Below are 15,553 nucleotides of genomic sequence, written 5' to 3'. Positions count from 1 at the left end.
TTCTCCAGAGGTAAACACTGCCTTCACTTTTGCATAATTTTCTTCCATAAATAGTTTTATCACCTAGATATATATTCCTAAATAAAGTACTTTATGCTTCTTTTTGAACTTTATGTTAATCATAGGGTGAATATTCTTTATGTTAACTTTGTATATGGATATAGCATTTTTATTGCTGTACAGTGTCCCACTGTGTATGTGTCACCATTGATTTATGCATTCTATTGTTAATGGACAATTGGATTATTTATTGTTCGGGCCTGTTATTATAATGCTTCTATGTGCGTTCTATTATATATTCTTGTGCTCTGTGGCAAGGATCAGCAAACTACAGTTCATAAATCAAATCTGACCCTCCACATGTTGTCATAAATGAAAGTTTTATTTGAACAGATTCACACCCATTCACTATTGTTATGCTTGCTTTTGCACTACTGCTGCAGAGGTAAGTTGTTGCTACAGAGACCATGTATGGCCCACAAAGCCTAAAGTATATGCTGTCTAGTCCTTTACAGAAAACAATTGCCAGTCACTGGGTTAGGGTATGTATTTAAGATTTGCATTTTTGAGGCATAGAATAAATACATCTTCAGTTTTACCAGATAATTCCAAACCATGTCCAAAGCAGTTGTATCAATTCATACTCCCACCAGCAGTATTAGAAATTTATTATTGGTCTATATCTTCAAAAACATTTTGTATTGCTACTTTTACACTTTTGCCAGTCTGTTGAGTGTGATATATAGGGTGGCAGATTTATTTTATATTTCTCTGATATATAAATGAATAAAAATGAATATGCAATATCCATACACAAAGTTAACATGAAGAATACTTACCCCATGATTCCATTAACATAAAGTTCAAACATTAATATTTTCATATGTTTGTTGACCATTTGAATTTTCCATTTGTGACATTTCTATTCAAGTGTTTTGACCATTTGTTCTTTGGGATTGTTTTTCTTACTGATTTGGAGGGGAGTGTGTGTGTGTGTATTCTGTGTATTAGTTCTTTCTTAGCTATTTATTTTGCAAAATCTTCATTCACTGTGGCTTACCCTTTTCACTCTCTTTATGGTGTCTTTAATGAACAGAAATCAATTTGAGTGTAGCCAAATTTATCAGTCTTTTCTCTCATGGTTAGTGCTTTTTATGCCATGATTAAGAAATCCATCTTTATCCTCAACCTTTTTCAAAGTCTTATTTTAGTTAATGAGTAGTATGTGTACTTGGACTTTGCGCACATAAAACCTTAAAGTACCAGTAGTTAACCAAAAAGAAATATTTTTCTTTTGAGCTGCATTTAGAAAATATTTTTACAGATGCCTAATATTTTTATAGATGCTATCTTCATGAAAATTCTTAAAACTGTAATATACTTTTCTCTTTGAAATTTCATTCTTCTGTTTAGTATCTTCCTTGAAAATATATATGATTGTTTTTCTCTTGAATTTTTATTAGTTTGCATTTTCAAAAGATTATAAATATTTTTTTGTTTTAATTAATGGAGGTCTTTAGTCAAGTGAACACTTCCTATTCACTGTTAATTCCCACATAGGTCCTAAAGGTGATCCAGGTCAGACCATAACCCAACCAGGGAAGCCTGGCCTGCCTGGTCACCCAGGCAGAGATGGTGAAGTAGGTCTTCCAGGTATGTGAGGAATTTATTTGGCCATGTCCTCAACATTTGTTGGCTTCTTTCTTTGGCTACTTCCAGAAAAAAAACTGCTGTTTCTCCATAGGTGAACCTGGACTCCCGGGCCAGCCAGGCTTGCCAGGAATACCTGGTAGCAAAGGAGAACCGGGTATCCCTGGAATCGGGCTTCCTGGACCACCTGGTCCCAAAGGTATGTAGGACTGGGTAGCAGCCAAGGTAGGTTAACTGCTTAAAGTGATATTATTCTGTGATATAGTTTACACAATAGATAAACTATATTAGTTTTAACTTTTTCTGTGTGTAGTTTGCTCAGTGCTCAGTCACGTCTGACTCTTTACTATCGTTTGGACTGTAACCCAGCAGGTTCCTGTGTCCATGGAATTTTTCAGGCAAGAATACTGGAGTGGGTTGTCATTTCCTCCTCCAAGGGATCTTCCCAACCAGGGATTAAATGCATGTCTCCTGCATTGCAGGCAGATTCTTTTATCTGCTGAGCCATTAAGGAAGACCCTTTGTGTAATAAAAAGTTTTAAATGAAAAGTCACAGAATGTGTGCGCTAAAGTTTTGTTGTCTTTATCTAAAACTTTCCAGACAAGGAAACATCTAAATCCTAGATATGCAAAAATGATATATAAATTTTAAAAATCATAGTAATGTGTCTTTTGTGTTCACCATTATATTTTAAGGACTCAAAAGAGTTTTTGGCACATAGTAAGCACTCAGTAGATATTTGTTAAATGAATGGATTATATTAAACAGAAAACTGATTTATTGCACACATTTATCCAAGTAATGTTTTATCCTTAAGTCATATTCTCATGATTCGCTGAAACTTCTAGGGCTGTTGCTTCAGTTCTGCTTTATTCTTCACAGAACTTTTTCTCATGAACTGCAAACATGTGTCTTGATCTGAGAACAGTGCTTAAATGTGTCCTTAATCATTTATACTAAATGACTTCAAAAGAGTCAGATTTGATTTTATGTGTATATATGTGTATAACATCTGCGTTGTTTTTAGCTCATTTCCAGAATTATGTGGTAGGCCTTTTATCATACTATATCCAGATGTAAGCAGAATAAAAGTTTCTCTGCATTTTTGTGTGGAATTCATCTCTTAAGTTTAGTTCTTCTATCTCATTGGTAATAGCTTTTACTTTCTTTTAGAAGAGCATTAGCCACAAATGCTATTTAGCCCTGTATGAAAATAATAGGACCACAAGGTGATTGAGAGAGAATATCAGGTATTTGTAAGGCTTGGTCTGAAATAGTCATCTAGAATGTCATTGTGCTTTTAACATCTTACTGTAGTCACTAAGCATGATATAATAGGGTGAAATGTGGGTTTAGGAGTTTGGGTATCTTTCTTACAGTGTCTTCTCTTTGGGGATTAAAAATGACTTCTAATTTACAGGTTTTCCTGGAATTCCAGGACCTCCAGGAGCACCTGGATCACCTGGAAGAATCGGTCTAGAAGGTCCTTCTGGGCCACCAGGCTTTCCAGGACCAAAGGTCTGAGACATTTTACTTCCTTCCTTCTTCTTTTTCTATTCCGCCTACCTTTCTTGTGTTGTGCTTAGTTGCTCAATTGTGTCCGATTCTTTGCAACCCTGTGGACTGTGGCCCACCAGCCTCCTCTGTCCATGGGATTCTCCAGGCAAGAATACTGGAGTGGGTTGCCATGCCCTCCTCCAGGGGATCTTCCCAACCCAGGGATCGAACCCACATCTCCTGCATTGCAGGTGGATTCATTACCATCTGAGCCACCAGGGAAGCCTTTCCTTCCCTTAGCTTTCTCTATTTTGACTTAGACATCATCCCAAGTCTGTACTATATAAATAGCACTTAACTTACTGTATTTTTATTTAAAAATATTTAACTCCAAACACTTATTTAATAGTCCAAGAGGTCGAATTTGAAGCAAAATTTTAAAAAAATTCTGAACTTGTTTTAGAATGACTGGTTATTTGATGAGAATGAGAGAATACAATCGTCAGCTTCCTCTGTGCTTTTCTGTAGTTTCGCTATTCCACTTAATCTCTGCCCATGTCTGTATGGTGGTTGGTTGAAATGGTGTTGAATATCACAAGTGGGCTTCACTGGTAGCTCAAGCAGTAAAGAAACCGCTTGCAGTGTAAGAGACCTGAGTTTGATCCATGGGTCGGGAAGATCCCCTGGAAAAGGGAATGGCAACCCACTCCAGTATTTTTGCCTGGAAAAATCCCATGGACAGAGGAGTCTGGCACGCTATAGTCCTTGGGATCACAAAGAGTTGAATATGACTAAGTGACTAACACACACACACACACATCATGTCAAGCACGTCTCATACTTTTTCCCTCTGTTCCATCCCAGATACATAATTCAAATCACTGCTATTGACTTAGTAATAATAATACTGTGTTTAAGTTGGTTTCCTCTCCTCTTATTATATTTTATCTGATCTAAAATTTTCCTTAGTCAGTCTTCAGCAAACTATTGTGGTACATAATTATCCTAACTGTTCCTGTATTTTCTCTGTGCTTAATTAATTTAAATTTCCTGTGTTTTTATCATTACTACATTTTTTCCCATGGAAAGAAACATTGATCATGACCACAGTTCTCATGAGAAATCACTTCTCTAGTAATTGTTTTTATTTTATTATAAACCTTTTCAAATGAACGCAAAACTGCAAGGACTAATAACAATGAACTTTCATATACCTGTCACTCAGATGCCAAATTATCAATATTTTATCATATTTGCTTCATCTACTCTTTTTTTTTCCCTTGCTGAAAGATTTTAACCTAAATCTCAATATTGTGTCATTTCACATATAAATATATATGTGTTTTGCTCGCTCAGTCATGTCTGACTCTTGTGACCTCATGGACTGTAACCCACCAGGCTCCTCTGTCCATGGGATTTTTCAGGCAAGAATACTAGAGTGGGTTGCCATTTCCTCCTGTAGGGGATCTTCCCTACCCAGGGCTTGAACTCATGTCTCCCGTATCTCCTGCATTGGCAAGCAGATTCTTTACCACTGAGCCACCTGGGAGGCTCATAAATACATATAATACTTCAGTATTCACCTCTAAGTAAATGGACATTTTATACAAAACCCACAATTCCATTATCATTCTTAGTCAAATGTAAAATAATCACCTAATCTGTAATCTGGAGAAGGCAGTGGCAACCCACTCTAGTACTCTTGCCTGGAAAATCCCATGGATGGAGGAGCCTGGTGGGCTACAGTCGATGGGGTCACGAAGAGTCAGACACAACTGAGTGACTTCACTTTCACTTTTCACTTTCATGCATTGGAGAAGGAAATGGCAACCCACTCCAGTGTTCTTACCTGGAGAATCCCAGGAATGGCAGAACCTGGTGGGCTGCTGTCTATGGGGTTGCACAGAGTCAGACACGACTGAAGCGACTTAGCAGCAGCAATCTGTAATCACATTTCCTCACTTGAGTTCTTTAGTCTCATGCTCTCTCAGATACTTCTTTCTTGTCCTGAAACCAGACCAAATAATTCTATTTGTTTTACTAAGCCGTTTCCTGTCCTTCCAGATGTTCTGTACCAATTACTTTTCATTTATTTATCCTATTCCCTGTATCATAGCAGGGGGGAATATTACCTTGTGTTGTCTGCTTTAAATTCTCTATGGTAAACAGTAAACACCAAGAAAGTCATGGGAATTTTGTTGTGTTTTATCATGTGTATGCTCTAGGGAGAACCAGGATTTGGGCTACCTGGGCCACCTGGGCCTCCAGGACTCCCAGGTTTCAAAGGAATACTTGGTCCAAAAGGGGATCGTGGTTTCCCAGGACCTCAGGGTCCTCCAGGACAAGCTGGCTTGGATGGGCTACCTGGACCAAAAGGTATGGAGGCATTTACTGCTTCTTAATTTGCTTTTAACTTTTGAAGAAATTGAAACTGTTGGGAAAGTTTATGGGTGATAAATCCAATTAACTAGAAAGCCCATGTTACTCCCCATCATGGTTTTTTAAAAATCCTCCATTGATATTTTTATGTTTTATTTCATTGTATAGGTGATATATATGTATTGAAGTTACACTTTTATAAGAAGTTGTCCTTTTATCACATCTCCATCTACTTTGTTCCTCCACATCACATGTATAGATATTTTTTAGTTATTTATCCTTCTGGTGTTCCTTCATACAAATACAAGTCAATAGGAATATATATATATACACATATATATGTATATATATTTCCTACCTTTCTTGAAAAATAGAGCACTACCTTTTGACTCTTTGCATTTTACTTATTTCATTTAACTTTATATTTTAGAGATCCCTCCATATTAGTGTATAGAGATCATGATTTAAAAAAAAAATTGCCTAGTATTGAATTGCTTGGGTATACCACAGTTTGTTCTACCAGTTGCTAGTTGCTAGATTGGGATTTTAGCAATCTTCTTATTAGAAATAATGCTACAGTGAATAATCTTGCATACATGTAATTTCATATGTATAATGTTAGAATAGAACAATAAAAATGGATTTTCTGAATGAAAAGACAAATGCATTTCTATGTATTGACAGATTCTATATATTGACAGTAACATGGGCTTTCTAGTTAATTGGATTTATCACCCATAAACTTGTACCCCTTTACACTCCCAGCAAAAATGTATGAGTGTGCTTGTTTCCCCATAGCCTTGCTAAATGAGTATGTTGATGACCTCTTGGATTTTTTGCCAAACTGTTGGAAACAAGTAGGTATCTCAGTATAGTTTTCTAAACATTTTATTGTGAGAAGTTTCAAACACACATAAAATACTAACAATAATTGTACAGGGAAAATCCATATATCTACCACCTAGATTCTACACTGGTATTTTTTCTCTCTTCCAACGTTTAATTTTTAAAAATTGTATTTATACAACAAAGTAGAAAGAATTTGATAGTGACTACTTTATACCCACCATTGATATGCTACTATCAACATTTTACTATGTAAGATTTGCCAAATATTTGTCCATCCCTTTCTCCTTTCATTGACTTATTTTTAATGCAACTCAAAGTTAACTACAACAGCAATAACTTCTCCTTCAGTACTGCTGCATGCTTGTCATTCATTGCAATTCTATGGTGGTTCTTTTTCTTTGATACAAAATTCACAATAAATGAAATGTGCAAATCTTAAGGGTACATTTTCTGGATTTTAGCAGATACATAATTCTGTGTCACCAAACCCCTATCAACATATAATGCTAGAAATTTCCCTTTTGACCCTTTCCTCAGTTCTTACCCTAGCATCCACAATGGCAACCATACTGTAATGATTTTTTATCATAAATTAATTCTGCCTATTTTAGAAATCCATTTGGAATTATACAGCATGTACTTTCTTTGTAAGGCTTCTTTCGCTCAGACTATTGTTTTTGAAATCCATTCACGTTGTTGTGTTTATCAGTAGTTCTTTATTTTTTCTTATTGAGCGTTTTGTTGTACAAGTATATCAAAGTTTGTCTATCCATTCAATGTTGATGGATACCTGGACTGTGACAAGTTTTGTATTATTATGAGGAAAATTCTTAAGAACATTATTTTACAAATTTTTAATGGGTATATGCTTTCGTTATGCTTGATTAAGTAGCTGAGAGTAGAAATGTTGGGTCATAAGAAAAATGTGTGTTTGTTGTATGAGAAACTACTAGACCTTTCACAGGGAAGTCTTGTACTCTATTGGTAGGAACATAAATTGGTATAGCCACTATGGAAAACAGTATGGAAGTTTCTCAAAAAACTAAAAATAGAACTACCATATTGATCCAGCAATCCCACTCCTGGGCATATATCCAGAGAAAACTATAATTCAAAAAGACACATGCCTCCTAATATTCACTGCAGTGTGTGCATGCTAAATCGCTTCAGGTATCCAACTCTGTGCGACCCTATGGACTATAGCCCACCAGGCTCTTCTGTCCATGGGATTATACAAGCAAGAATACTGGAGTAGACTGCTATGCCCTCCTCCAGGGGATCTTACTGACCCAAAAATTGAACACAGTGTCTCTTACATCTCCTGTATTGGCAGGCAGGTTCTTTACCACTAGCACCACCTGGGGAGCCCATTCATGGCAGTACTATTCACAACAGGGCTTCCCAGGTGACACAGTGGTAAAGAGTCTGCCTGCCATTTTAGGAGACTCAGGAGACACTCTGGAGGAGGAAACAGCAACCCACTTCAGTATTCTGCCCTGGGAAATCCCATGGACAGGGGAGCCTGGTGGGCTACATTCCATGGGGTTGCAAAGAGTCATGACTGAGCACACGTGCACACACAGTTAAAAAAAAAAAAAGGCAAAATGAAGTTTTGCCATTTCCAACAACTTGAATGGACTTGGAGGATATTATGCTTAGTGAAACAAATCAGACAGAAAAAGACAAATACTGTATGATAGGGCTTATATGTAGAATCTAAAAAAAAAAAAACAAACTGGTGAATATAACAAAGAGGGAACAGACTCTTAGATATAGAAAACAATCTAGTGGTTATCAGTGGGGAGGGGTAAGATAGGGTAAGGGATTAAGAGGTAGAAGCTATGTATAAAATAAGCTACAAGGACATACTGTACAGTACCAGAAATATAGCCAGTATTTTTATAATAGCTATAAATGGACTATATAACCTTTAAAATTGTGAATCACAGTACAGTTGTTCTGTAATACTGACTATTGTATTACAGAAACCCACACAAAATTATAAAGCAGCTTTCCACCACTTAAAAAATAAATAAATTTTTTAAATAAATAAAAATTGAAAAAAATTGTGAATCACTATGTTGTACACCTGAAACTTATATAATACTGTAAATCACCTATACCTAGTAGTAAAAAAAGAAACTAATAGACCTTTTCCCAAAATGATTGTATCATTTTCTAACCAATACAGTATGAAAGTTTCAGTTGTTCTGCATTCTCTCCAGCATTTGCTGTTATCGATCTTTTCATTTTTGAATTTTAGTAGGTATGTTGGTAATGTGTTTTGGTTTCAGTTTGCATTTCCCTGATGACTATTGATGTTGAGCTCTTATGCATGTATGTGCAGATTATTTACACATTCAGATATTTTTCCCACTTTGAAATATGGTTTGTTCCCCTTTTTTATTGATAAGTTGGAAGTGACCTTTACATATCCTGCATGCTGGTTCTTTGTCAAATATATGTTTATGAGTATTTTATTCCTGTCTGGCTTGCCTATTCATTTTATTATCAGTGTATTTTGATGAGCAAAAGTTTTAATTTTATTGATTTTTTTATTTATCAGTTTTTTGTTGTATGATTATTATTTTCTGTGTTTTGCCTAAGAAAACTTTCCCTGTTCCAAAGTTACAAATATATTCTGTTTTATTTTTGTAAGTTTTACAGTTTTAGCTTTTATATTGGAGACTGTCATCCATTTTAAATGATTTTTGCTTAGCATCATTTATTTAAAATAGCTCTTTCCCCATTGGATTATGTTGGTGCCTGTGTCAAAAATGAAATAATTTTTATGTGTAGGTGTATTTCTGTGCTCTCAATTCTACCTATTTTACTATCCTAAGTCAGTAACAACTGTTTACATTACAGTATTTTTATAGTATGACTTGATGTCAGGTAATGTAAGTTCTCCAACTTTGTTCTTTTAAAAAATTTTCTTTGGATATACTAGGTCCTTTGCCTTTACTGTCAGGGTAATTTAAATTTATAGTTAAAATAATGGTATTTCCATTATTATGAGTGAAATAGACCATCTTTTCATATGCTTAAAGGATATATATTTTTCATGTAAGTGGCTCATGTCCTTTGTTCATTTCTTTATTGGTTTCTTCTATCCCCTTGATTTTGATTTCCCTAATTATATATATGAATAGAATTCATCTTAACTGGTTTGGCGATTGTTTCTTTTTTCCTTTCTGGCTTGCTTTCCTTTCCGGAACTAGACTCTCCTGGTAAACAGTTTCGCACCCCAAGAAAAGTCTGAACAACCCCATGCTCCTGAAAAAAGTTGGATTGATTCTGATTAAAGCAACAGAACAGCAGAACAAAATTTAACCAGGCTATATTTTGCCAGCAAAAGCCCCAAACTGAACCAATACAAATTCTTCTCAGATAAGCACTTTTAAAAATACCTTCCTGGCAGTCCTAAGATGGTGGAGGAATAGTACGGGGAGACCGCTTTCTCCTTCACAAATTCATTGAAAGAACATTTGAACACTGAGCAAATTCTACAAAACAACTTTTGAATGCTGGCAGACGACATCAGGCACCCAGAAAGGCAGCCCATTGTCTTCGAAAGGAGATGGAGAAGTCTTGAGGCTACTGTAAGAATAAGACTGAAAACCAGAGGCAGGAGGCCTAAGTCCAAATCCTGAGAACAATAGAGAACTCCTGACTCCAGGGAACATTAATTGATAAGAGCTCATCAAAAACTTCCATACCTACACTGAAACCAAGCACCACCCAAGGGCCAACAAGTTCCAGAGCAAGACATACCACGCAAATTCTCCAGCAACACAGGAACATAGCCCTGAGCTTCGATATACAGGCTGCCCAAAGTCACACCAAACCCACTGACATCTCAGAACTCACTACTGGACACTTCATTGCAATCCAGAGAGAAGAAATCCAGCTCTACCCACCAGAACACCGACACAAGCTTCCCTAACCAGGAAACCTTGACAAGCCACCCGTTCAACCCCACCCACAGTGAGGAACCTCCACAATAAAGAGGAACCACAAATGCTAGAATATGGAAAGGCCACCCCAAACACAGCAATCTAAAGATGAAAAGGCAGAGAAATACCTAGTAGGTAAAGGAACAGGATAAATGCCCATCAAACCAAACCAAAGAGGAAGAGATAGGGAATCTACCTGATAAAGAATTCCAAATAATGATGGTGAAAATGATTCAAAATCTTGAAAACAAATGGAGTAACAGATAAATAGCCTGGAGACGAGGATTGAGAAGATGCAAGAAATGTTTAACAAGGTCCTAGAAGAAATAAAAAAGAGTCAATATATAATGAATAATGCAATAAATGAGATAAAAAAACACTCTGGAGGGAACCGACAGTAGAATAACAGAGGCAGAAGATAGGATAAGTGAGGTAGAAGATAGAATGGTAGAAATAAATGAAGCAGAGAGGAAAAAAGAATTAAAAGAAATGAGGACAACCTCAAAGACATCTGGGATGATGTTAAATGCTGCAACATTTGAATCATAGGAGTCCCAGAAGAAGAAGACAAAAAGAAAGACCATGAGAAAATACTTGAGGAGATAATAATTAAAAACTTACCTAAGATGGGGAAGGAAATAGTCACCCAGGTCCAAGAAACCCAGAGAGTCCCGAACAGGATAAACCCAAGGTGAAACACCCCAAGACACATATTAATCAAATTAACAAAGATCAAACACAAAGAACAAATATTAAAGCAGCAAGGGAAAAACAATAGATAACACACAAGGGGATTCCCATAAGGATAACAGCTGATCTTTCAATAGAGACTCTTCAGGCCAGGAGGGAATGGCAGGACATACTTAAAGTGATGAAAGAGAAAAACCTACAACCCAGATTACTGTACCCAGCAAGGATCTCAATAAAATATGAAGGAGAAATCAAAAGCTTTACAGACAAGCAAAAGCTGAGAGAATTCAGCACCACCAAATCAGCTCTTCAACAAATGCTAAATGATCTTCTCTAGACAGGAAACACAGAAAGGGTGTATAAACTTGAACCCAAAACAACAAAGTAAATGGCAAAGGGATCATGCTTATCAATAATTACCTTAAATGTAAATGTGTTGAATGACCCAATCAAAAGACAAAGACTGGCTGAATGGATACAAAAACAAAACCCCTATATATGCTGTCTACAAGAGACCCACCTCAAAACAAGGGACACATACAGACTGAAAGTGAAGGGCTGGAGAAAGATATTCCACACAAATAGAGACCAAAAGAAAGCAGGAGTGGCAATACTCATATCAGATAAAATAGACTTTAAAATAAAGGCTGTGAAAAGAGACAAAAAAGGATACTACATAATGATCAAAGGATCAATCCAAGAAGAAGATATAACAATTATAAATGTATATGCACCCAACATAGGAGCACCACAATATGTAAGACAAATGCTAACAAGTATGAAAGGGGAAATTAACAATAACACAATAATCAGATGAGATCAGACCAGATCAGTCGCTCAGTCATGTCCAACTCTTTGCCACCCCATGAATCACAGCACGCCAGGCCTCCCTGTCCATCACCAACTCCCAGAGTTCACCCAGACTCACGTCCATCAAGTCAGTGATGCCATCCAGCCATCTCATCCTCTGTCGTCCCCTTCTCCTCCTGCCCCCAATCCCTCCCAGCATCAGAGTCTTTTCCAATGAATCAACTCTTCGCATGAGGTGGCCAAAGTACTGGAGTTTCAGCTTTAGCATCATTCCTTCCAAAGAAATCCCAGGGCTGATCTCCTTCAGAATGGACTGGTTGGATCTCCTTGCAGTCCAAAGGACTCTCAAGAGTCTTCTCCAACACCACAGTTCAAAAGCATCAATTCTTCGGCGCTCAGCCTTCTTCACAGTCCAACTCTCACATCCATACATGACCACAGGAAAAACCATAGCCTTGACTAATGGGAGACTTTAATACCCCACTCACACCTATGGATAGATCAACTAAACAGAAAATTAACAAGGAAATACAAACTTTAAATGATACAATAGACCAGTTAGACCTAATTGATATCTATAGGACATTTCACCCCAAAACAATGAATTTCACCTTTTTCTCAAGTGCACATGGAACTTTCTCCAGGATGGATCACATCCTCGGCCATAAATCTAGCCTTGGTAAATTCAAAGAAATTGAAATCATTTCAAGCATCTTTTCTGATCACAATACAGTAAGATTAGATGTCAATTACAGGAGAAAAATTATTAAAAATTCCAACATATGGAAGCTGAACAACGTGCTGCTGAGTAACCAACAAATCACAGAATAAATAAAAAAAGAAATCAAAATATGCATAGAAACAAATGAAAATGAAAACACAACAACCCAAAACCTATGGGACACTGTAAAAGCAGTGCTAAGGGGAAGGTTCATAGCAATACAGGTTTACCTCAAGAAAAAAGAAAAAAAAAGTCAAATAAATAACCTAACTCTACACCTAGGGCAACTAGAAAAGGAAGAAATGAAGAACCCGAGGGTTAGTAGAAGGAAAGAAATCTTAAAAATTAGGGCAGAAATAAATGCAAATGAAACAAAAGAGACTATAGCAAAAATCAACAAAGCCAAAAGCTGGTTCTTTGAGAAGTTAAATAAAATTAATAAACTATTAGCCAGACTTCAAAAAACAAAGGGAGAAGAATCAAATCAATAAAATTAGAAATGAAAATGGAGAGATCACAACAGACAACACAGAAATACAAAGGATCATAAGAGACTACTATCAGCACCTATATGCCAATAAAATGGACAACTTGGAAGAAATAGACAAATTCTTAGAAAAGTGCAACTTTCCAAAACTGAACCAGGAAGAAATAGAAAATCTTAACAGACCCATCACAAGCATGGAAATTCAAACTCTAATCAGAAATCTCCTAGCAAACAAAAGCCCAGGACCAGATGGCTCCACAGCTGAATTCTACCAAAAATTTAGAGAAGACCCAAAACCTATCCTACTCAAACCCTTCCAGAAAATTGCAGAGGACGGTAAACTTCCAAACTCATTCTATGAGGCCACCATCACGCTAATACCAAAACCAGACAAGGTGCCACAAAAAAGAAAACTACAGGCCAATATCACTGATCAACATAGATGCAAAAATCCTTAACAAAATTCTAGCAAGCAGAATCCAAAAACATACTAAAAAGATCATACATCATGACCAAGTGGGCTTTATCCCAGGGATGCAAGGATTCTTCAATATCCGCAAATCAATCAATGTAATACACCACATTAACAAATTGAAAGATAAAAGCAGTATGATTATCTCAATATATGCAGAGAAAGCCTTTGATAAAATTCAATATCCATTTATGATAAAAACCCTCCAAAAAGCAGGAATAGAAGGAACATACCTCAACATAATATAAGTATGACAAACCCACAGCAAACATTATCCTTAATGGTGAAAAATTGAAAGCATTTCCCCTAAAGTCAGGAACAAGACAGGGGTGCCCACTCTCACTACTACTATTCAACATAGTTTTGGAAGTTTTGGCCTCAGTGATCAGAGCAGAAAAATAAATAAAAGGAATCCAGATGGGAAAAGAAGAAGTACAACTCTCACTATTTGCAGATGACATGATCCTCTACATAGAAAACCTGAAAGACTCCACCAGAAAATTACTAGAGCTAATCAATGAATATAGTAAAGTTGCAGGATATAAAATTAACACACAGAAATCCCTTGCATTCCTATACACTAATAAAGAGAAAATAGAAAGAGAAATTAAGGAAACAAGCCCATTCATGATTGCAATGAAAATAGTAAAACCTTAGAAATATATCTACCTAAAGAAACAAAAGACCTATATATAGAAAACTATAAAACACTGGTGAAAGAAATCAAAGAGGACACTAATAGATGGAGAAATATACCATGTTCATGGATTGGAAGACTCAGTATAGTGAAAATGAGTATAACCCAAAGCAATCTATAGATTCAATGCAATCCCTATCAAGCTACCAATGGTATTTTTCAGAGAAGTAGAACAAATAATTTCATAATTTGTTAGGAAATACAAAAAACCTTGAATAGCCAAAGCAATCTTGAGAAAGAAGAATGGAACTGGAGGAATCAACCTGCCTGACTCCAGGCTCTACTACAAAGCTACAGTCATCAAAACAGTACGGTACTGAAACAAAGACAGAAGTATAGATCAATGGAACAAAATAGAAAGCCCAGAGATAAATCCACGCACCTATGGACACCTTATCTTTGACAAAGGAGGCAAGAATATACAATGGAGAAAAGACAATCTCTTTAACAAGTGGTGCTGGGAAAACTGGTCAACCACTTGTAAAAGAATGAAACTAGAACATTTTCTAATGCCGTACACAAAAATAAACTCAAAATGGATTAACGATCTAAACATAAGACCAGAAACTAACTATAAAACTCCCAGAGGAAAACATAGGCAAAAAACTCTCAGACATAAATCACAGCAGGATCCTCTATGACCCACCTCCCAGAGCATGGAAATAAAAGCAAAAATAAACAAATGGGACCTAGTTAAACTTAAAAGTTTTTGCAAACAAAGGAAACTATAAGCAAGGTGAAAAGACAGCCTTCAAAATGGGAGAAAATAATAGCAAATGATACAACTGACAAAGAATTAATCTCAAAAATATACAAGCAACTCCTGCAGCTCAATTCCAGAAAAATAAACGACCCAATCAATAAATGGGCCAAAGAACTAAACAGACATTTCTCCAAAAAAGACATACAGATGGCTAACAAACACATGAAAAGATGCTCAACATCACTCATTATCAGAGAAATGCAAATCAAAACCACAATGAGGTACCATTTCATGCCAGTCAGAATGGCTGCTATCCAAAAGTCCAGAAGCAATACATGCTGAAGAGGGTGTGGAGAAAAGGGAACCCTCTTACACTGTTGTTGGGAATGCAAACTAGTACAGCCACTATGGAGAACAGTGTGGAGATTCCTTAAAAAACTGGAGATAGAACTGCCATATGACCTAGCAATCCCACTGCTGGACATACACACCAAGGAAACCAGAATTGAAAGAGACACATGTACCCCAATATTCATCGTAGCACTGTTTATAATAGCTAGGACATGGAAGCAACCTAGATGTCCATCAGCAGACGAATGGATAAGAAAGCAGTGGTACATATACACAATGGAATATTAGTC

General features: G+C 36.4%; 1 protein-coding gene across 5 annotated transcripts in view; it reads left to right on the top strand.

Annotated features, from left to right (window-relative positions):
- Window positions 1-15,553, top strand: part of COL4A5 (collagen type IV alpha 5 chain) — a 252,771-nt gene that overhangs the window by 179,169 nt on the left and 58,049 nt on the right. For all 5 annotated transcript variants that reach the window (XM_006072346.4, XM_006072342.4, XM_006072345.4 and 2 more), the window contains exons 26-29: window positions 1,561-1,653; window positions 1,745-1,849; window positions 3,072-3,169; window positions 5,374-5,524. In XM_006072346.4, coding sequence (XP_006072408.1) covers window positions 1,561-1,653; window positions 1,745-1,849; window positions 3,072-3,169; window positions 5,374-5,524 — 447 coding nt within the window. The remainder of the gene's footprint in view (window positions 1-1,560; window positions 1,654-1,744; window positions 1,850-3,071; window positions 3,170-5,373; window positions 5,525-15,553) is intronic.

The sequence above is a fragment of the Bubalus bubalis genome, chromosome X (genome assembly GCF_019923935.1).
Source record: "Bubalus bubalis isolate 160015118507 breed Murrah chromosome X, NDDB_SH_1, whole genome shotgun sequence".
Classification (NCBI taxonomy): domain Eukaryota; kingdom Metazoa; phylum Chordata; class Mammalia; order Artiodactyla; family Bovidae; genus Bubalus; species Bubalus bubalis.
This window is presented reverse-complemented; position numbering and strand designations above follow the sequence as displayed.